Raw genomic sequence first — 24,599 nt, forward strand, 5'->3', positions numbered from 1 at the left:
GCTCTGAGGGCTAATTTCCTATAAAATTTTTACAAAGTTCCATTGAGGTCCTCTGGTGCCACCAAGTGTCTGTCCTGAAAGTGTCCTGAAAGTGTCCTGAAAGAGATTTTCTTTTTGTAATTCATTATCACATTTTTTCTTCAGATGCTGGAGCCAGTTGTAGGCATTCCAAAATAGCCTTTTTAAATTTCTTCAAAGATTTGGCTTTTTGGATATCATGGGGGCCGGGACTGTATGTCATAAAGATTAGCTAGGATATTTCCTCTAGCCTTAACGTTATCCCTTTCAGTGTGGCTTTATGATAACCATCCCCTAAGGAAGCATTAGAACACTTAAAATGGTTGATTACTTGAAATTGGGATTCCTACTGAGATCAGAAACCATAATTATTTTTACAGTATTCCAAGATCATGGACTACACCAAAGGCATAGCTGCTATTAATGTTAACTCTCTAATGTCTTGACAACTGGCAAGCTTTGCTGAGTAGAATAAGTTCTGTCATCTGGGCTGGTTTAACCTCTGGTAAGGAGTCATGATTTAGGGGTCAGCTGAGACTGTTGCAGTATATCCTGCCTGATATTTTTTCCATTTCACTTTCAAAAAATGACCTATCAACAAACAAGATTACATGTAAATTTAATCTGGGGAGAGTTTCTAATAAATCTGTCTGAAGCACAGTTATTGCTTAGACAGAGACTAAATCGTCATGGATTTCCCTTTCTTTGGGTAATGGAAAAACAATACCAGGCTTTTTGTTAAACTTGTCTATGAGTAACACTTATTAGAAATAGAGATCAAAGAGATATACTTTATATAGGAAGTTATTGATTACCAAAATATTTCTTGAAAGAAAGTTTGGTGGGTGCTCTGTTCAATCCACATCTCTTTACTACATTAGTATATTTTTTTCATTAAGATATGAAAGCATTTTAACCTGTTTCTATTCAAGCATTTATATATGCTATATATAAAATGAACAGTGTATATATACATATTTATAATGAATAACATAAAAAGTAAATTAGTATATACATGTACATATGTGCAAGCTTAGGTAAGATTATATGACAGACTTATTAGCAATTTTAGGGGGCAATTGTCAAATAGTATTATTGTATAGTTTGTGCAAATTAAAAATTAAAGAGAAATAAGCAATGAGCTTTTCTTTTTCAGTTTTCATGCCTCTTTATTTTTTATTTAGATCTTTAATTGAAAAATAAATATTGTATATATGGGCTACAATGTGATGTTTTGATATACCTGTGTATGTATATGTTGTGGAATGGTTATATCAAACTAATTAACATATCCATCACTTCAATGCTTACTTTTTTATAGTGAGAATATTTAAAATCTACTTTTACCAATTTTGAAATATACATTATTATTAACTATGCTTACTACATGCTGTGCAGTAGATCTCAAACTTATTCTTTCCATCTAAATGGAAACTTGTACCCTTAATCAACATCTCCCTTCCCTCCACCCCAGGCCTCCACCTCCCTAGCTTCTTGTAACCACTATTCTACTCTCAACTTGTATAAGTTTGACTTTTTTAGGTTCTATATATAAGTGAGATCATGTGGTATTTGTCTTCCTGTTAGTAGACTTTCAGGTATTATAGCACTGTGTGGAAATGTGTGGGGGAGAAAGTAATAAAAGTTCATAGGAGGTGAACCTGCTTGCTGAGAAATGTCTTTTTAGTAAATAACAAGGATTGCACAGCATGAGGTACCATGAAGTCTAAATAAATCCTTAAACCACATTAGTAGAAGCCTCTGCTAGTTTGACAGCTGCTAATACTGCCCTTGATAAGGAGTTGGCTTTGGCCACTAGATCTAAGGGAAGATTGTAATAAACAATTAGACCCTGATGACTCCTATGGTGTTCTGTTAGAGCATTAAGGGCTTGTCTACACTGCTGAGGTACAAATAGGTAGAAAGCTTTATGACAATCGGAAGACCCAGAAAGGGGTGCTGTTAAAGTTTTTGTTTTTGTTTTTTTCAATAGGTTTTTAGGGAGCAGGTAGTGTTTAGTTACATGAATAAGTTCTTTAGTGGTCATTTCCAAGATTTTGGTGCACCCATCACCCGAACAGTCTACACTGTACCCAGTGTATATTCTTTTATCCCTCACCCCTCTCCCAGCCTTTCGCCTGATTCCCCAAAGTCCAATGTATTATTCTTAGGCCTTTGTGTGCTCATAGCTTAGCTCCCTCTTATGAGTGAGAACATATGATATTTGGTTTTCCATTCCAGAGTTACTTCACTTAGCATAAAGTCTCCAATTTCATCCAGGTTGCTGCGAATGCCATTATTGCATTCCTTTTTATGGCTAAGTAGTATTCTGTGGTATGTGTATACCATATTTTCTTTATCTACTTGTTGATTGATGGGCATTTGGACTGGTTCCATATTTTTGCAGTTGCAAATTGTGCTGCTATAAACATGGATGTACAAGTATCTTTTTTGTATAATGACTTCTTTTCCTCTGGGTTGATACCTAGTAGTGGGATTGCTGGATCAAATGGTAGATCTACTTTTAGTTTTTTTAAGGAATCTCCACACTATTTTCCATTGTGGTTGTACTAGTTTACATTCCTACAAGCAGTGTAAAAGTGTTCCCTTTTACCACCTCCACGCCAACATCTATTATTTTTTGATTTTTTGATTATGGCCATTCTTGCAGGAGTAAGGTGGTATCACATTGTGGTTTTGATTTGCATTTCCCTGATCATTACTGATGTTGAGCATTTTCCCATATGCTTGTTGGCCATTTGTATATCTCTTTTTTAAGACTCTGGATATTGTTCTTTGTCAGATGTATAGATTGTGAAGATTTTCTCCCACTCTGTGGGTTGTCTGTTAACTCTGCTGATTATTTCTTTTGCTGTGCAGAATCTTTTTAGTTTAATTAAGTCCCATCTATTCATCTTCATTTTTGTTGCATTTGCTTTGGGTTCTTGGTCATGAGATAGATGGCAACACAATAATAGTGGGGGACTTTAATACTCCACTGACAGTGCTAGACAGATCATCCAGACAGAAAGTCAACAAAGAAACAATGGACTTAAACTATACCCTAGAACAAATGGACTTATCGTATATTTACAGAACATTCTACCCAACAACTTCAGAATATGCATTCTGTTAATCAGCATATGGAACATTCTCCAGGAAAGACCATATGATAGGCCACAAAACAAGTCTCAGTAAGTTTAAGAAAATCAAAATTATATTAAGTACTCTCTCAGACCACAGTGGAATAAAATTGGAAATCAACTCCAAAAGGAACCCTCAAAACCGTACAAATATATGGAAATTAAATAACTGGCTCCTGAATGATCATTGGGTCAACAATGAAATCAAGTTGGAAATTTAAAAATTCTTTGAACTGAAAGAAGTTAATGACACAACCTATCAAAACCTCTGGGATACAGCAAAAGTGGTGCTAAGAGGAAACTTCATACCATTAAATGCCTATATCAAAAAGTCTGAAAGAGCACATACAGACAATCTAAGGTCACACCTCATGGAACTGGAGAAACAAGAACAATCCAAACCCAGCAGAGGAAAAGAAATAACAAAGATCAGAATAGAACTAAGTGAAATTGAAACAAGAAAAACAATACAAAAGATAAATGAAACAAAAAGCTGATTCTTTGGAAAGATAAATAAAATTGATTAGTGAGATTAACCAAGAAAAGAGAGACGATCCAAATAAGCTCAACTGGAAATGAAACAGGGGATACTACAACTGATACCACAGAAATACAAAAGATTATTCAAGGCTGCTATGAACACCTTTACGTGCATAAACTAGAAAACCTAGAGGAGATGGATAAATTCCTGGAAATATACAAACCTGCTAGATTAAACCATGAAGATACAGAAACTCTGAACAGACCAATAACAAGCAGTGAGATTGAAGTGGTAATAAAAAAATTATCAACAAAAAAAGTCTAGGACCAGATGGATTCACAGCTGAATTCTGTCAGACATTCAAAGTATTGGTACCAATCTTGCTGACACTATTTCAAAAGAGAAAGAGGGAATCCTCCCTTAATCATTCTATGAAGCCAGTATCACCCTAATACCAAAACCAGGCAAGGACATAACAACAACAACAACAAAAAACCTACAGACCAATATCCCTGAGGAACATAGATGCAGAAATCCTCAACAAAATACTAGCGATCCAAATCCAACAGCAGGCTGTGCATGGTGTCTCACACCTGTAATCCCAGCACCTTGGGAGGCCAAGGTGGTGGATCACCTGAGGTCAGGAGATCAAGACCAGCCTGGACAACATGGCAACACCCCATCTCTACTGAAAATACAACAATCAGCCAGGCTTGGTGGCGGGCGCCTGCAGCCCCAGCTACTCAGGAGGCTGAGACAGGAATTGCTTGAACCTGGGAGGTGGAGGTTGCAGTGAGCCAAGATCACATTACTGCACTGTAGCCTGGGCAACAGAGTAAGACTCCATCTCAAAAATAAACAAAAAACAAATCCAACAGCATATCAAAAAGATAATCCACTATGATCAAGTAGGTTTCATACAACGAATGCAGAGATGGTTTAACAGACGTAAGTCAATAAATGTCATATATCACATAAACAGAATTTAAAAGAAAAATCACGTGATCATCTCAATAGACACAGAAAAAGTGTTTGGCAAAATCCAGCATCCCTTTATGATTAAAACCCTCAGCAAAATCATCATAGAAGGGACATACCTTAAGGTAATAAAAGCCATCTATGACAAACCCACAGCCAACATTTTATGGGGAGAAGTTGAAAACATTCCTTCTGAGAACTGGAACAAGACAAGGATGCCCACTTTCACCACTTCTATTCAACATAGTACTAGAAGTCCTAGCCAGAGCAATCAGACAAAAGAAAGAAAGGGCATACAGATTGGTAAAGAGAGTCAAACTGTCGCTGTTTGTGGATAGTATGATCATATACCTAGAAAACCCTAAAGACTCATCCAAAAAGCTCCTAGAAATGGCAAATCAATTCAACAAAGTTTCAGGATACAAAATTAATGTACACAAATCAGTAGCTCTGCTTTACACCAATAGCAGTCAAGCTGAGAATCAAATTAAAAACTCAACCCCTTTTACAATAGCTGCAAAACAAACAACAACCAAAAAAACATAGGAATATACCTAACCAAGGAGATGGAAGACCTGTACAAGAAAACTACAAAACACCACTGAAAGAAATCACAGATGACATAAACAAATGGAAACACATCCCATGCTCATGGATGACTAGAATCAATATTCTGAAAATGACCATATTGCCAAAAGCAATCCACAAATTCAATGCAATTTCCATAAAAATACCAGCATTATTCTTCACAGAACTAGAAAAACTAATTTTAAAACTCATATGGAACCAAAAAAGAGCCTGCATAGCCAAAGCAAGAGTAAGTAAAAAGAACAAATCTGGAGACATCACATTACCTGACTTCAAACTATTCTACAAGGCCATAGTCACCAAAACAGCATGATACTGGTATAAAAATAGGCACATAGATCAATGGAACAGAATAGAGAACCCAGAAATAAACCCAAATACTTATAGCTAACTGATCTCCGACAAAGCAAATGAAAACATAAAGTGGAGAAAGAACATCCTTTTCAACAAGTGGTGCTGGGATAATTGGCAAGCCACTTGTAAAAGAATGAAGCTAGAACCTTATCTGTCACCTTAACAAAAATCAACTCAAGATGGATCAAAGGCTTAAATCTAAGACCTGAAGCCATACAAATTCTAGAATAACCATAAAAATTCTGGAAAAACCCTTCTAGACATTGGCTTAGGCAAAGACTTCATGACAAGAACCCAAAGTTATTTTTAAGCCACAAAATTCTTGTTCATGTTTAAGTTCCTGAGGAAGATGTTCCATTATTGAGCACGTAAGTTATATAGAGGTGGGGTGATTTCAGAAATGTTTGGAACCTGTTGTCTGAAGTAGCCAGTGAAACCCAGAAAAATTCTTAATTGTCTCTTAGTAATCAGCCTTGGAAAGTATTGAATGGTTTATAATTCATCAGGAGTGATACATTTACCCCGTTGAGATTAATCATACCATAAATAATGTGCTTTGTTCTGACAAACTTCTAAACTTTTTTTGGAATTTTCATGACCTTGCTAAAAGAGTAAGTTGATAAATGGAATCAGTCTTACAACTCTCCACATCTTTAGAACATAGAAAAAACTAGTCCCCATATTATACAAGTGTAGTGTTACAGGGAAATTTAATATCCTTAAGGTTCCTCAGTAAATCCCTGAGGCATCACTATCCAGGTAAATTTTTGACTTTCCCAGGAAAAAACAAATAGGTGTTGACTATCTTGATCTAAAGGGACACTATAGAAAGCACAACACGTATCTATAGTGGTTAAAAAAAAAAAAAAAAGTAACTTCGGGTAGCATTGAAGATAACATAGTACTTGGGCTCAGTAATACAAAGAAGTGGGTAAAATATTTATTTTATTTATGGTCTTAAGGTCTTGAACAAATCTTTATCCTCATTCATTGGGTTTTTTGACTGGGAAACAACAGTGTTTAAAGACTGACTCATTTTTACTGTGACTATTTTTATACTCATAAGGTATGAGTCATCTTTTCCCTATTAGGCCTTTGGACTATTGGCTTTAGTTCTTCTTTAGCATCTGGTTTTAGAGGTATTTTGTAAACTTAGTTAGAGGTTTAGATGGGTGGATCTGAACCTTACTGCCAATATCAGTAAAACTTTTTTCCCACAAAGTGCCACTTCATGGAGATCTTCAATTTGGTTTGATCATACATAAAGTTACCAGTAAGTCAACATCCAAATTAGCTACGATCTGATTATGAACAGGAAAGTCATCAGGGGTCTGAGGGGGAAAAAAAAGGAAGAAATAAACAGGAGAGAACTTAATTTTGCAATTCTGTTTACATAATAGATCCCTATCTTTTAATTTGATGGGCATGATGTTGTAAAGGAAAATAATATTTCTCATTTGGGGAACCGAGGTTAGCAGTTAACAGGCTGAAACAGGGAGAATATCTGTGGATTATTCGAGATACCCGTATCTGAGTAGCTCATTGACTTCAAGGGGGAGGTTACTTTTAATATTTAGAGAAATTTCTCTTTGCAAGTTTGAGAATAAAATGAGAAGTTGGATACACGATTTCTCCCCATAGCAGAGTCATTGACTTGCCCACTGATTTTTTTCCTTTATTTTCTTAGCTAGACCATGACAATTATTTTTCTAATGTACTTTCTGAATATAAGTATTTATACGTGTCTTTACCAAGAGGCACTCTCCTCTAGTGCTTGATGACCGCAGTGGGAACATTTAGCTATTTTGCGAAGCCATTAGTTTATTTTATTTGTGTTCTAAGCCTTTTTTTTGAAAATGTGGATTTGGAGATCTAGTAGTAGAGCTATTTCCCATTATAAATTTGTTACATATTAAATTCCCTGCTTCTGTATTTAAGGCTGTTCACAAAAATTGAGGAAAGAGCTGGAAGTCACATCTTCAGAAGCTACTCCTCAAGGAACCTATCCCTGAAGTCTCCAGTGGACTCATTCTTTCCTTCCTTCCTTGCAGATGTGGTTAGAGTCACCTTTATTTTCACAGGAAGAACTTTGGGGATAGCCCCTGAAAGATTTAGTCAAACATCTACAGTTTTTCTAAATCTGCCTGGTTTCCTAAATGGTTTGAGACTTCCTAAGTCATTCTTGGGATGTTCTCACTTTGCCTTTTTCATTCAGTTTTCTTTTTTTCAGCTGATATAGATCTAGGTACAGACAGTATTATTTTTTAAAATTAGCTATGGGAATTAAAATATTTTTAATTACTAACTGCAGAAAAACAATGTTGTATGAGAATAAAAATGTAATCATGGCATACTATGTGGCTCAATATTGCATAATAATTACATAGTCATAACAGTGTAAATGCTGACTATCAATTTAAACCAATTTTGATATAACTCTGTTGGAAGAATAGAGGAGGAGCTGTGGGATAATAGCTGTAAGAGAAAGTTAAACTTCCAACTATCATAATAGTGTCACAGGATCCCTTGAGTGTCACTTCACAAGCCAGAAAGCTCTGTGGCTGGCAGTGCCTCTGCTTGAATTTTCCTCGCATCTGCTGGACTTGTTCCATTCACTTGACCTGGCAGGCTGCGCTTGGCTTGCGATACTGGCCCGGATCCCATGCCTGCCAAACGCAAGCCAGGCACATAGTGGCGAGGGGTGTGTGAGCGAGTGAGCGTGGGGTCTGGCTGCTGCGGCAGGGCAGGCAGCTCCAGGTGCTGGCACAGGTGCCAGCTCTGTGTGAGGTTGTGACTGGACCAGACATACTGCAAGTGGCTTCCACTGCAGGCACCAGTGTCTGGATGAGGGGAATGTGGTGGTGCCCAAAAGCTTGGAGACGCTAGGAACCACAGATCCCCAAAGAGGGTGTTACCACCACTCACAGCTCTCGCCTGGGGAGCCCTGAGGTCTGGGCTTGCAGAAGGGCTCCAGCTCTTCTCTTCCTCTAGTCACCTGCAGTGTGGCAAGCAGTGGGGGTGTATTTCAGCCTGTTTGTGTTACAGCTATTTCAGTCCTGCTGCCCTGCTTCAGCCCGCGGCTCCTGGGCTGGCCTAGCCCCACCGCTGTTTCCCATTGAATGGTGCGGCCACCCAGCACTGGCAGAGGCTGGGAGAGCTATAGTGTTACAGCCCCTTTAGCTCCCACCTGCAGCTTGGCAAGCCCGCCAGGAAAGTGTTACAGCTTCTTTTGCTCCTGCCGTCTGGTGGGTTCTGAGTTCTTGTCCCATGTCTAGGAAGAATGAGGTTACACTGACAACTGGAGGGTTAGCAAGGCAGAGAAGAGCTTTACTGGGTGACCAAACAGCTCTCAGTGGAGAGGAGACCTGAAGTGGGCAGCTCCTTTCTGCAGGGAGTTAGTGCAGATGAGTGTCTCAGTCTGGCTGAGGCCAGGGTTTTTATTGGCTCAGAGTGGAGGAAGTGTGTGCTTATTGGCCCATGGGTGGGCCCAGAAAATACCACTTGATTGGCCAAAGGCATCAAGGAAGTTCTCACTCCTCTGCCACCACTTCACCCAAAGCTGACAGCCCTGGTCCCCCCGGCTTCAGGCCATCCCTGGCTTGAAGGTGGGTTTTCACTGGGGACATCCCTTCCTGCCAGGAGCACCTCCTGTCACCATCAACATGCTGTCTGTAGTGCCCAGGCTGTCCATCCCAAGGGGCACCTGCGGGCCTGCGCTGAGCCACCCTCAGCCCTCTGGCCTCCCTCCTGTGCTCATTGGTGCCCTAAGTTTCACCTTCAGAAGCAGCTTCCAGAGGGGGCCAAGGCAGCCAGGGTCTGCCATGTCAGCACTGCCCCGAGTGTGCGCATACCTGTCCTGGTTGCGACAGTGCCCAGGCTCGGCTATCAGGACATGTCCACAACTTTGCTCCACAGTGGAGCAGACATGGAGAGCAGGGAGAGGCCAGGGAGTGGAAACAGGTACTTTAAGCTTCAGCTTCAAGGGGGCTTCCGCTACCTGCCCGCCACCACACAGAGAAGGCAGAGTGCGGGGATACCTGGGTTTAGAGCTGTGGCTGGGCAGCTGTAGCTGCACCTGGGAGCACGGGCTCCTGCCCCGCCAACTTAGTAGGGCACAGGGCTCCTGCTAGGATCACCTGTTCCCAGCCCCCACTGACTTCGCAAAGCCGTAGCCCTGGCCGCACCTCCCTTGCTGCAGCTGGCATCCTCACAATGGTGGCACCAGATGGGCCACTGTTCTCATCAATAAGAGGTCAAAAGATAAACTTTTAAAATTGCTAACTCAATGTATTATTTAGAAATCTGGAGCAAACAACAGAAAAATTTGAAAGTGGTTGCCACTTTTAGACCTAATTTTTAAATGATGAGAATTGTTAACTTTGATAAAAATAGAAGAAGAATGTTAAAATCATCTAGAATAGAAAGAACAGAACATGCAACTTCCACCAAAAAGGTGGGAGAAGGAGAAAAAAAGAAATGGAATCATATGTAGTTTTTTTCAGAAATTCTCTTGTGGTAGTTTTGGTTTGTGAAAAATTATTCCAGTGAACTTAAAGGTGTATATGTTGCCAGGTAAGCATTTCTGCTTAGATGATAAAACTGGTTTTTGTTGTTGTTGTTGTCATTGTTTTTGAAACTCTAACAGTCTGCTTGTATACTAGGACTGTTAATTTGTTAATTTTAATTACTTTTGGTTAAAAGATATTTTTCTTGAAGAAAGCTTTGGAGCAAATAATGTCCAAAGTTTAAAAATTTTAGAAGCAATGTGTTTTTTTTTCCATGAAAAAAGCAACAGGAAGCAAACATTTTTATATGATGATTCTATGACAATTAAAAAATTATAAAATTGGGCTGGGTACAGTGGCTCATGCCTGTAATCCCAGCATTTTGGGAGGCCGAAGTGGTGGATCGCTTGAGTCCAGGAGTTTGAGACTAGCCTGGGCAACATGGCAAAACCCTGTCTTTACAAAAAGTGCAAAAATTAGCCGGGCATGGTGGCAGACATCTGTAATCCCAGCTACTGGAGAGGCTGAGGCAGGAGAATCACCTGAGCCCGGGAAGGTTGAGGCTGCAGTGTGCTGTGATTGTGCCACTGCATTCCAGCCTGGGCAACAGAGTGAGACCCTGTCTCAAAAAATAATCATAAAATTGGTTTAAAGTTGCATTCCAGGAACACAAAATAATATATGTAGAAGGTGTGGTTGACTTTAAATTGTGAACCTAGTTAAGATTTAAAGCTGAAAGAGAGTTGCTAGAATTTGTGTTTTAACTTGTCATAATTTTTAAAACAGGAAACTCTTCAGAATCAAAAGGAAACATTGGCAGAGCAACACAAGGAAGCGATGGCAGTTTTTAAAAAGCAGGTAATTTCATAAGGATAGACAAACACTACCATTTTAAATATTGCATTTCCTCCCCCTCCCATGAATATTATGGCAAGCTGTTCTCCATAGTCACCAAAGACAAAAAGGAGAACAAGGTATTATGGGAAGTAGGAAATGAATAACATCATTTTTAATCACAACTGACAGTAGAATATAAAGTAGTAGCATAAATTTGTTGAGGGAAATTGGGAAAACTATTTTCTTGGGGATGGAGATATATTTTCATCTGTCCTAAATAATTTAAGTGAATGGGATGTGTGTGTTGTTGTTCTTTCTCTCCCTTTTCCTTTCTTTTATTAGAACTTCCTAGGCTCTTGCCTCTTCCATAGTACCCCTTTACCCAAGTAGAGTTATAACGTTATGATCAAAATCTGAGATGCAAGTAGGGAGATGTCAAAGATTAGAAGAGATGATTATTATGCACTGTAGCCTCCATAAATAGCAATCATCAGTAACTAAGAAATAGTAGTACAAAAATGAGGAAAAAATCAAGAAATGAATCATTGTACAGACCTTCAGCTCATTTGAATTCTGTAGCTTTTCTTGACTAAAATTTCTCTTTGGTTCCTAGTAAGAGAATATTATAATAGTTTGAGAAAATGTGCTCATGTAAAATATCCTCTGAAAGTTTCCTTATCTCTATCTCACATCATTATTTTTTCTTCCTTTTTCCTTTCCTATTTTTATCTTCATCTTTATAATACAAGTGTGTGTAGATGTGTTAATTTTTTTAAGCAAATGACAGACTTTCTTCCTTTAATCTGAGATAGGCATAACCAAGGTTATGGGAGTTTTAACTGAAGGTTAAGGAAGCAAAAGCCGAAAGTGTAGCATAGTATTCTCTAGGAAAGAGCAAGTCCACATCTCTGCTGTCACAAAGGACTTTGGGCAAGATAAGGATACTCAGATATCTGAAGGGTAGAGGAGAAAGTGCTCTTGGGTTCTTTGTTTTTTTCTTTGTGTGTGTGTGTGTTTTTTAAAAGAAGGGGATCTTGAATGTGAGGAGTGTGAAAAAGGAAATAGGGAAGTTCCAAAGAAAAATTTCATTTCTTGAAAATGTTGCCTAATACCCTTGTGTTGCTTAGAATATTTCATAATTATCCTTTGGTGTGTGTACTTTAGTTTTTCTGTTTTAAAATGTCATTATTTTTATTTATTTATTTATTTAGAGATAGTCTTGCCCTGTAGCCCAGGCTGGAGTGCAGTAGTGTGATCTCAGCTCACTGCAATCTCCAACTCCAAGGCTCAAACGATCCTCCCACCTCCCAAGTAGCTGGGACTACAGGTGCTTAAAAAAAATTTTTTTTTTAAGTTTTTTGTCAAGGGAGTCTCACTACATTGCCCAGGCTGGTCTCAAACTCTAGGGCTCAAGCAATTCTCTCGCCTCAGCTTCCCAAAGTATTGGGATTACAGGCATGAACTACCATGCCTGGCCTTTAAAATGTCATTATTTTTTTAAACAGGTCATAATTTGTTAGGCTGCACATGAGTTAAAAAAATTTTTGAACATAAATACTGTCAAAGATAATACAAATGATACTGATTTACAAAATTGTACCTTTGGAAAATGATACAAGCTGTGATTTAGGAGTGGATGGCAAAATATTCAGATATTTAAGAAAAATTTCTGGAGGAAAAAAACAAAACTTTCAAGGATAGTTGGATCTCTAATCAGTGTGATTAAATTGCTAATTTTGAACTGGGTGTGGTGGTGTGTGCTCTAGTCTCAGCTACTTGGGAGACTGAGGTGGGAAGATCCCTTGAGCCCTGGAGTTGGAGTATAGCCTGGGCAACATAGCAAGACCTCATCTCAAATAAATAAATAAATAGTTCATTTACTTTAGTGACTGGCTGTTTTTCGTTTTATATCATTATTATTTATTTTCTGAATCTGAAGATAACATATTCACATTATTTCCATTTCAAACAATATAGATGTGTAAAGTGTTTCTTTAGTTTCAGTGACCAGTATAGATCACTGTTAACAGTGATCCCTTTATTTTAATTTTTAAAATTGTTTGTCAGTTGCAGATGAAGATGTGTGCCCTGGAAGAAGAAAAGGTATTTATAATTTTTTTAAAATTTTCTGTCTATTAAAAAGTATTTATTTTTACAAAATAATTTAAAACATAGCTAAATGCGTTTTATCATCCATTGTTTACCATAAGAGAAAAGAGCATTAGTAACAAACTAATAGAGATGGTTAACTGCTTAAAATCTTAGAAAGGACCCAAGATAATCATGTTACTTCACTTCTATCATTTTACAGTTCAGAATACAGAGGCCTAACAAGATTAAATGACTTGCCAAAGGTCTCACTTTGAAGTGGCAAAATTGGGACTAGAACCCAGACCTCTTCAGTCCCCAAATTAATGTTCTTCCCATTCCACTGCAGTGTTTCTATTAACCATGATATGTTTTTAGTGCTTTTTCAATGGAATTACTGTCTTTAAAAAATATGGAAATGACTTGCAACTGGGTGCAGACCAACTGGCAAAGGGGATAAAACTTCAACAAACCTAGAAATTTATCTGACACTAAATATTTTCTCTAGCTATTTAATAGTTAATAAATTTTTTATTATATCAATGAACATACCATTAATAATAATCACTTATGGTTTATTTTTAGCCAAAGGTCTTCTGTAAAAAATTCTCCCATATTTTTATATTCATTAGACCAATGCCACCTGTATCTTATTAATTAGAATATATTTATTCTAGTTGCATGAATTAAATAATTATAAAGTGTCTGCAAGTTCTCAGGTAGGATGCTCTACTGATAAAATGATTTGTCATTATAATAAGACATTCTATTTCACGATAATTGTAACCATATAAAGGCCTTATTGTAATTTTATATTTTGAAATCATTAGAAATGTAATTTGTAGTACAGATAGAAGGTTAAAGCCTGTGAAATATTTGGTTTAAAGTAGAGATTTTGGTTTTTTTTTTTATATATATATATATTTTTAATTTAAGTTCTAGGGTACGTGTGCACAATGTGCAGGTTTGTTACATATATATACATGTGCCATGTTGGTGTGCTGCACCTATTAACTCATCATTTAACATTAGGTATATCTCCTAATGCTATCCCTCCCCACTCCCCTGACCCCACAACAGGCCCCGGTGTGTGATGTTCCCCTTCTGTGTTCAAGTGGTCTCATTGTTCAGTTCCCACCTGTGAGTGAGAACATGTGGTGTTTGGTTTTTTGTCCTTGTGATAGTTTGCTGAGAATGATGGTTTCCAGCTTCATCCATGTCCCTACAAAGGACATAAACTCATCATTTTTTATGGCTGCATAGTATTCCATGGTGTATATGTGCCACATTTTCTTAATCCAGTCTACCATTGAGATTTTGGTTCTTGAGCTCTTATATTTTACCCTTTGTATTATTATTTACATTGGAAAGTATTGAAATACAGTTTTTTACTTAAAGGGTTCTTGAGCTCTTATATTTTACCCTTTGTATTATTATTTACATTGGAAAGTACTGAAATACAGTTTTTTACTTAAAGGGAAGATATCAACTTGCTACAGAAATAAAGGAAAAAGAAATAGAAGGATTGAAGGAAACATTAAAATCACTACAGGTAAAAATAACTACATATTGTTTAAAAAATAGTTTGGTATTTTAGCATTGTATCAATAAAATGCCTTTAGATATGTAAGCTACAAAGCAAAGCTGACAAAAGTTTATATCTAATATATTACATAATTTAATACTTTTTCCTGAGAGCCTTGTTTTAAATTTAGTTTTGCTTTACCATATTTTATTTTAAAAGAAATATTAAAATAATTTTTAGTATATCTTATTAATATAGTTAAATAGATACAATTTTAACATTTTATACATAAGGAAAATGAGTCAGGCATATATATTGTGACTGATTTACCCATGGTCCTTAAAAATTAAAATAGCATTGAATTTTTGCTATGTGCTAAGTACTGTGCTTATTTTCTGCAAATACAAAAACTAAGAAAACATTACCTTTGCCCTTAAGTTGTTTATAGTCTCTTAGAGAATACAGAAGTATTTAACTGATGATGATTCATTCAATATACATTGAGGGTCTACTATGTGTAAACACTTTTCTCAGCATTGAGGATACAGCAATGATAAACAAGACAAAAATCTCTGCCCTTGTGAAGCTTAGTCTAGTGGGGAAGACAAAAAGTAAAATGAAGTAACTAGTGAAATAATGATTGTTGGGAAAACGATATTCATGCCATTTCAAACAGATAACATTAATTACAAAGAGCAAAATATATTTTTACATTAGAAGGATCCTGAAGGTCACCACTTTAATCAAGTGATCGAGTCTAGCAATGTTAATAATGAAACAGCTTTTCCGTGGATCCACTGTTATTATGCAATAAGGAGGACCGAACTTCACCTATGTAATTTTCTTGCCAAAAATATTATTTGAAATCTAATTATGATGAAAACAATTAGACACAATCACAATGTGTGGCACATTCTATAAGACATCTAGACTGGACTCAAAAAAACTTCAGTGTTGGCTGGGCGCGGTGGCTCACGCCTGTAATCCTAGCACTTTGGGAGGCCGAGGCGGGTGGATCACGAGGTCAGGAGATCGAGACCATCCTGGCTAACATGGTGAAACTCCGTCTCTACTAAAAATACAAAAAATTAGCCGGGCGTGGTGGTGGGCGCCTGTAGTCCCAGCTACTCTGGAGGCTGAGGCGGGAGAATGGCGTGAACCCGGGAGGCGGAGCTTGCAGTGAGCCGAGATCTCGCCACTGCACTCCAGCAGTGCAGTGAGACTCCGTCTCAAAAAAAAAAAGAAAATTCAGTGTTAAACAAGGAAACAACAGACACTGGGGCCTACTTGAGTGTGGAGGATGGGAGGAAGGTGAGGATCAAAAAAGGACCTATTGGTTTCTGTGCTTATTACCTGGGTGATGAAATCATCTGTACAACCGACCCCCGTGACATGCAATTTACCTATATAACAGACCTGCATATGTACCCCTGAACCTAAAAGTTAAAACCAAAACAAACCAAAAAAAAACTTCAGTGTCATGAAAAAAGAAAGGGGAGCTACTTTTGATTAAAATAATAGAGATAGACCAAGGTGGCAGATCACTTGAAGTCAGGAGTTGGAGACCAGCGTGGCCAACATGGTGAAACCCCGTCTCTACTAAAAATACAAAAATTAGCCACGCATGGTGGCGGGCGCCTCTAGTCCCAGCTGCTCAGGAGGCTGAGGCAGGAGAATCGCTTGAATCTGGGAGGCAGAGGTTGCAGTGAGTGGAGATCACGTCACTGCACTCCAGCCTGGGCTACAGAGCAAGACTCCATCTCAAAAGAAAAAAAAAAAGAATAAAGAGATACAACAATTAAGTGCTGTAATATGTGAACTTTCATTGGCTCCTGGGTCAAGAATAAAACCAGCCATAAAAAATTGGAGAGGACAATTGGGATATTTGAATAGGACCATATATTAGATTATGTTATTGAATATCCTAGGTATAATATAATAATATAATAATATCATAGGTATAATATTATGATCATATAAAAGAAAGTTCTTATTCTTAGAAAATGTATGATGAAGTATTTAGGGTGAAATCACCTATTAGCTGCAACTTACTTTCAGATAGTTCAGAAAAAAACAAAAAGTATGTGTATGTATAAACCCAAAGAAAAGTATGGAAAAATGTTAACGTACATCCTAGGCTAGGTGTGGTGGCTCACGCTTGTAATCCCAGCATTTTGGGAGGCTGAGACTGGAGGATTGCATAAACCCATGAGTTCGAGACCAGCCTGGGCAACATAGGGAGATCCTGTCTCTATTAAAAATTCAAAAAAAAAATTAGCTGGGTGTGGTGGTGAGCACCTGTAGTCTTAGCTACTCAGGAGGCTGAGATGGAAGAATTGCTTGAGCCCACAAGGTCGAGGCTGCTGTGAGCCATGATCAGGCCACTACACTCTGTTAAAAAAAAAAAAAAAATTCCTTGTGTTTTTTATCAACAAAAAAGTAGTGATCAGAAACTCTAGGGAAAACATAACTGTATGAGAAAGTATAAAGCAAGTTAAAATTTGGGATGGTTCTGAGCAATTGATGGAGTATAAGAAGAGAAGAAGCCGGGCATGGTGGCTCACGCCTGTAATCCCAGCATTTTGGGCAGATGGATTTCTTGAGCCCAGGAGTTCAAGACCAGCCTGGGCAACATGGCAAAACCACGTCTGTACAAAAAAAATATATATACAAAAATTAGCCAGATATGGTGGTGCATGCCTGTAGCTCCAGGCTACACGGGAGGCTGAGGTAGGAGAATCGCTTGAACCCAGAAGGTTGAGGCTGCATTGAGCTGTGATTGCACCACTGCACTCCAGCCTGGGTGACAGAGTGAGACCCTGTCTCAAAAAAAAAAAAAAAAGATACTTAGGTCTTGACCATAATAAAAAAAAAAAGAAGATACTTAGGTCCTGATCATAATAAAATAGTTCTTCAAGTAGCACACTGGACCTATATAGAAGGAAATGTTGTATTAGTATCCTGTTAGACTCATGCATTAAATGATACCTATATTGATTGTAATAATGTAAACACTGTTGGTTTCCATTTTTAGAATTAACCTATAAATGAAGCATGGAAAACTTAATTATGGTTACCAAATAAGACTTAAAATGTTATTAAGTTTGTTAATACAAAAATAATAATGTAGCAAGAAGTTGAGGTTGATAATCCAGCAATAATCTTTCAAGCTGATGAAACAAGAAATAAAGGTCGAAGTTTACTATTTGAAGTTTACATAGGTATAAAATTTAGTGATTCTAACCATACCTCACATATCCAGGTTAAAATGATAATAGTAGCTAAATGTTTTTTCTTATGATTTGGAAAAATTAAAAATAAAATTTTAGAATTGAGAAAACAGAAATGACCATTGTAGCTAATGTAAAAACTCTTCTGTTTTCTTTTCATTTTTTCAAGTTTCAATTTTATTATGTTTTTAAATCTGGGACTAGTTAAAAAGAAAAAAAAAAAAAACTTAAACGCTTACTTCAGCCCTGGGTTTTTTTTTTTTTTTTTTAATAACCAAACTAAAAATTACTACATGGGAACAGCAATGCAACAAACAAGTAAAACTTTTAAACTCAAGCCACATACTTAGAGTTAATAATCACGGTAAGGGACATTGCCAAAGAGCAACTGATGCCTCATTGAAGTTTGAAAGAAACTCTACCTACTGTGAAGGCAGAGAAGAAAGAGGCAATCAATTCTGATTCAAAGAAATCTGCATAGAAATGGAAAATGCTAACGCCTTTACCACAAGTGAAACTGCAAAGCCTCAACACATTCAGCTCACTCCACAGAGCACCAAATGTTAAATTGGAGCCAAGGTAGGACTGAACATTTAATTTCCAGCTATGCAACTTGCCAAGCACAACAGTTCAGGTGTGGAAACCAGCTGTAGGCAAGCTTTTTTTTTTTTTTTTGAGATGGAGTCTCGCTGTGTTGCCCAGGCTGGAGTGCAGTGGTGAGATCTTGGCTCATTGCAACTTCTACCTCCTGGGTTCAAGCGATTCTCCTGCCTCAGCCTCCTGTGTAGCTGGGATTACAGGCGCCTGCCACCATGCCCAGCTAATTTTTGTATTTTTAGGAGAGACGGGGTTTTGCCACATTGGCCAGGCTGGTCTTGAACTCCTAACCTCAAGTGATCCACCAACCTTGGTTTCCCAAAGTGCTGGGATTACAGGTGTGAGCCACTGCAACCGGACAGCAAGCTCTTTTAAAAACATTATACACCATAAATTCCAAAACAGAACACTTCTGTGTTACTGTTTGAGTTTCAGAAGGGTACCACAAAGCATCAGGGTCTTTGAAAGTCACTCACGGCAACAGTTGTGTCTTCCCAGCGTTGGTAGCCCCCTTTCACAGTTCTCTAGCCTCTGGACACACTGCGGCACACCACTTTGTAGAATGACTTCTGACATTAAATCCATTCATGGCCTTAGTGACATGAGGCACTTAATTTTTTTTACAGTCTCTTGAACTGGACATACTTATATCTTTTGCCTAATTTTTTTTCTTGGTGTATCTTGAAAAATACTACATTTTTTTCCTACTAAAAAGTTGTCAGTAAGAGAATTTGTTCATCTTGCTTAATTACTTTGTTCTTTTAACATTCCTTCTTAAATTGTTTTGTTGTCATTCATACATTTTTAATTATCTGGATAATATAGAGAGTATATTTTTAATTGTTTATTTTTTTAATTATACTTTAAGTTCTAAGGTACATGTGCACAACGTGCAGGTTTGTTACACAGGTAAACGTGTGCCACGTTGGTTTGCTGCACCCATTAACTCATCATTTAAATTGGGTATTTCTCCTAATGCTATCCCTCCCCCAGGAAGGAAGAGCATGGAATGTTCTTCCATTTGTTTGTGTCCTCTTTTATTTCGTTGAGCAGTGGTTTGTAGTTCTCCTTGAAGAGGTCCTTCACATCCCTTGTAAGTTGGATTCCTAGGTATTTTATTCTCTTTGTAGCAATTGTGAATGGGAGTTCACTCATGATTTGGCTCTGTTTGTCTGTTATTGGTGTATAGGAATGCTTGTGATTTTTGCACATTGATTTTGTATCCTGAGATTTTGCTGAAATTGCTTATCAGCTTAAGGAGATTTTGGGCTGAGATGATAGGGTTTTCTAAATATACAATCATGTCATCTGCAAACAGAGACAACTTGACTTCCTCTTTTCCTAATTGAATACCCTTTATTTCTTTCTCTTGACTGCTTGCCCTGGCCAGAACTTCTAACACTATGTTGAATAGGAATGGTGAAAGAGGGCATCCCTGTCTTGTGCCAGTTTTCAAAGGGAATGCTTCCAGTTTTTGTCCATTCAGTATGATATTGGCTGTGGGTTTGTCATAAATAGCTCTTATTATTTTGAGATGCGGTCCATCAATACATAGTTTATTGAGAGTTTTTAGCATGAAGGGCTGTTGAATTTTGTCAAAGGCCTTTTCTGCATCTGTTGAGATAATCATGTGGTTTTTGTCATTGGTTCTGTTTATGTGATGGATTACGTTTATTGATTTGTGTATGTTGAACCAGCCTTGCATCCCAGGAATGAAGCCAACTTGATCGTGGTGGATAAGCTTTTTGATGTGCTGCTGGATTTGGTTTGCCAGTATTTTATTGAGGATTTTTGCATCGATGTTCATCACGGATCTTGGTCTAAAATTCTCTCTTTTTGTTGTGTCTCTGCCAGGCTTTGGTATCAGGATGAAGCTGGCCTCATAAAATGAGTTAGGGATGATTCCCTATAGAGAGTATTTTCAAAGCAAAAGAAATTCCTTCATATGGCTGACTTTCTATGCAAGAGGCATAAGGATTTATTTTGCCTTATTCAACCCAGAACATAGTACAGGTAGATGTATAGGGTACCTCATGGTCTGCTGAACATGATACATGAATAGAGTAGAGCAATGAAGATACTTGTGATTTCTCCCAACCCCCCAAGTTGAAACTTAAATAAAATTTCTGTTCAGCTAAGATCTGATATAAATCCACTAGGCAAGGAAGCCTGTTAACCACCGTGTAGCAACTTCCCTCCCTTCTTTAGTTTGCTAGTTACTTACTTCTCTTTCTCCTTTTTTCCTTTCATAAGATCATATTCTGGTATGTGCTAGGCACAGGAATAAGAAACCAGATAGTGCCCTCTCTTATGGAGCTCATAGTCAGGAGACTCTACTTACTGAATTCCAACACAGAACACAAAAACCATATTCCAAAAAGACCAATTAATTTTGCTTTAGTGAATTCTTTCAATGTGTCCCATTTCTATTTAAACATAGTACCTTGTTAGTTCATTTCAAAGGGATGGGCTTGGAGCAGGGCAACCTTCCTACATCTAAATTACCTGACAAATAAAACTTTGTTTATGAAAACAGTATGCTTAGAGGGCTTAATAAAGACACTTTGCTGATTGTCCTGTAGATTTTAAGTAAACTGTTTCTGTTAATGACTTATTACATAGTCCTGTGGTAAGACGCTTTCTTTCTCAGCTTCAGTTTTCCTTTAGGTAAAATGAAGGAATTGAACTCCATCAGCATTTCCCAAACATTTTGTGAAACAGTGTCTGCATTCTCTACCCTGGATAATAGGAGTGAGGAAGTGGAGGAGAGAGCTTCATTCACGCTCTCAGAAGAGGCATGAATAAAGAGGGGATAGGTAGATGTCGTAAAACCCAGATTGGGAGTAATGGGATAGATGATCTCTAAGATGTTCAGCTCCAAAGCTCTATTTTATTACTTTATTTCATTAAATTTAAACTTACTTAATTTTATATATTATATTAATTCCTCTTGTAGAACTGAAGGGATATTTAATATATAACATGTTATTTCTAGTTCTGAAGCCTAATTTTATTAGGCCATACCTAATCACATGGACAAAAGGAAATTAGATTTCTGGAGCTTTGAGTTTATACATTTATGCGTGAGGAATTCTTAGATATTTGGGTAATTTTATAGTCTGGAGAAAGATAGAAGGAAATGTAATAAAAAAGCAAAGTTTTGAAAGTTGAGAAGGTGAAAAATGCATCCTTCTCAACAAATGTTGCAGGAACAGCTAGACATACATATGAAAAAAAATGAATCTAGACACAGATTTACACAAAATTTAACTCAAAATGGATCACAGACCAAAATGTAAAACACAAAGCTAAAAAACTCCTAGAAGATAACATAGGAGAAAATCTAGATGACCATGGGTTTGCTGATGGCTTTTTTTTTTTTTTTTTTTTTTTTGTGAGACGGAGTCTTGCTCTGTTGCCCAGGCTGGAGTGCACTGGCGCTATCTTGGCTCACTGCAAGCTCCACCTCCTGGGTTCACGCCATTCTCCTGCCTCAGCCTCCCAAGTAGCTGGGACTACAGGTGCCCGCCACCACGCCCGGCTAATTTTTTGTATTTTTAGTAGAGACAGGGTTTCACCATGTTAGCCAGGATGGTCTCCATCTCCTGACCTTGTGATCTGCCCACCTTGGCCTCCCAAAGTGCTAGGATTACAGGCGTGAGCCACTGTGCCCGGTCGACTTTTCTGATACAACATGAAAAGCATGATTTCTTAAAGAGTTGATAAGCTGGACTTCATTAAAATTAAAAACTTTAGCTACTCTGTGGCTTATCAAGAGAATGAAAAGACAAGTCACAGAGTAGGAGAAAACATTTGCAAAAGACACCTCTGACAAAGGACAGCTATCCAAAATAACAAAGACCTCTTAAAACTGAACAATAAGAAAACAATCTGATTTTAAAATGGGCCAAAGATCTTAACAGACATCTCACCAAAGAAGATACACATACAGATGGCATATAAGTTTATGAAAAGATGTGCCACATCATGGGTCATCAGGGAAATACAAATTAAAACAACAAAGATACACTACTCACCAACTATATGACATTCTCGGAAAGGCAAAATGATGGAGGCAGTAAAAAATAAGTGGTTGTGGCCAGGCGCAGTGGCTCACACCTGTAATCCCAGCACTTTGGGAGGCCGAGGCAGGCAGATCACCAGAGGTCAGGAGTTCGAGACCAGCCTGGCCAATGTGGTGAAACCCTACCTGTACTAAAAATACAAAAATTTGATGGGATGTGGTGGCAGGTGCCTGTAGCCCCAACTACTTGGGAGGCTGAGGCAGGAGAATCGCTTGAAGCTGAGAGGTGGAGGTTGCAGTGAGCCGAGATCACACCATTGCACTCCAGCATGGGGGACAAGAGCGAGACTTGTCTTGGGAAAAAAAAAAAGTAGTTGCCAGGGCTTGAAGGAGGGAGAGATAAAAAGACAGAGTACAGAAGTTTTTTAGGGCAGTAAAAATACTCTGTATGATACTCTAATGGTGGACACATGTCATATACTTGTCCAAACCCATAGAATGTACAATACCAAGAGTGAATTCCAATGTAAGCTGTGAACTTTGGGTGATAATGATGTCAGTGTAGGTTCATTAATTGTAACAAATGTGCCTGTATTAGTCCATCCTCACATTGCTATAAAGAGCTATAAAGACTGGATAATTTATGAACAAAAGAGGTTTAATTAACTTACAGTTCTGCAGGCTGTATAGGAAGCTTGGCTGGGAGGCCTCAGGAAACTTAAAATCATGGCGGGCGGGGAAGTAAGCATGTCTTAGCATGGCAGAGCAGGAGACACAGACTGCTAAGGGGGAAAGTGCTACACACTTTTAAACAACCAGATCTCATGAGAATTCCATCATGAGGCAGCACTAGGGGGATGGTGCTAACCATTAGAAACTGCCCCTGTTATCCAGTCACCTCCCATCAGGCCCTTCCTCCAACAACGTGGGGATTACAATTTGACATGAGATTTGGGTGGGGACACAGAGCCAAACCATATCAGTACCCCTCGGTGGGGGATGTTAATAATTGGGGGTTATATATGTATGGGGCAGGGAGTATATGGTATATCTCTTTACCTTCCTCTGGATTTTGCTGTGAACCTAAATCTTCTCTAAAAAATTCTTTTAAAAATCACTCTCAGTCCTACAGCTTTCTAAATTGAATTACAATAATTATTTTTATTACTAAAATATTTGTCTGTTTTCTTTTTTTATAATTTAAGACTTATTTTGTGACATGAAAATTAATATATTTTTGGGAACAATTTAAGTCATTATCACTTCAAGTATTACCTTTCCCAACGAATCTTTATATTTTCTCCTTTCAAACTCCTAAGATATATTTTGAATCTTCTCATTTATCCTTTATGTCTCTATACCTTATACACTTTCTATTTCTTTATGCCTGTGAGCATCTTATGTAATTTTCTTTCTTTTTTTTTTTTTCTTTTTGAGATGGAGTCTTGCTCTGTCATCCAGGCTGGAGTGCAGTGGCGCGATCTCGGCTCACTGCAAGCTCCGCCTCCCGGGTTCATGCCATTCTCCTGCCTCAGCCTCCCAAGCAGCTTGGACCACAGGCGCTGGCCACCACGCCCGGCTAATTTTTTGTATTTTTAGTAGAGACAGGGTTTCACCATGCTAGCCAGGATGGTCTCGATCTCCTGACCTCGTGATCTGCCCACCTCAGCCTCCCAAAGTGCTGGGATTACAGCCGTTAGTAATTTTCTTAGATATATCTTTTAGTTCACTAATTCTTCAACTATGTTTTATCTGCCATATAACTTACGTTTTAAGTTTTTTATTTATAATAACCTTTTTCTTTTATAGATGTTCTATTTGGTGCTTTTAAAAATCTGCCTTTTTCTAGTGTCTTATATTTTTTCATATTTCTTATTTATCTTTTATGTCTCTAATCATTAAAATATTTTTAATAATATCTTTGAGATTCTTCTGTTATTTTTAATTATTGGTGTGTACAAGTCTTCTTGTTTGCAGTGGCTACCAGCTAATGCTCCATTGTAAATCTTCCTTTTTAATGTGGTTCATAAATTTTAAATTGTGAGCCTCTTTAGTGGAGGCTGTATTTTTCTGATGAACTTGTGGAATTCTTCCTACAGAGCTCTTTTGCATTTGCTTCTGTTCTGAGTCTCAAGGGTTTCACAGAACAGTTTCTGATTGTTACCTTAATTTATCATCTAGGATGTACATACCATGCAGGGAGTATATATTATTATTAGGACTTTATACCC

The 24,599-nt window shown here is 37.8% G+C and overlaps 1 protein-coding gene across 1 annotated transcript in view; it reads left to right on the forward strand.

The window, feature by feature from the left end:
- Positions 1–24,599, forward strand: part of CCDC73 (coiled-coil domain containing 73) — a 186,272-nt gene that overhangs the window by 75,809 nt on the left and 85,864 nt on the right. Inside the window, exons 4-6 of the mRNA XM_054524520.2 lie at positions 10,854–10,925; positions 12,972–13,007; positions 14,470–14,544. Coding sequence (XP_054380495.1) covers positions 10,854–10,925; positions 12,972–13,007; positions 14,470–14,544 — 183 coding nt within the window. The remainder of the gene's footprint in view (positions 1–10,853; positions 10,926–12,971; positions 13,008–14,469; positions 14,545–24,599) is intronic.

This window comes from Pongo abelii, chromosome 9 (assembly GCF_028885655.2).
Source record: "Pongo abelii isolate AG06213 chromosome 9, NHGRI_mPonAbe1-v2.0_pri, whole genome shotgun sequence".
Taxonomy (NCBI): Eukaryota; Metazoa; Chordata; class Mammalia; order Primates; family Hominidae; genus Pongo; species Pongo abelii.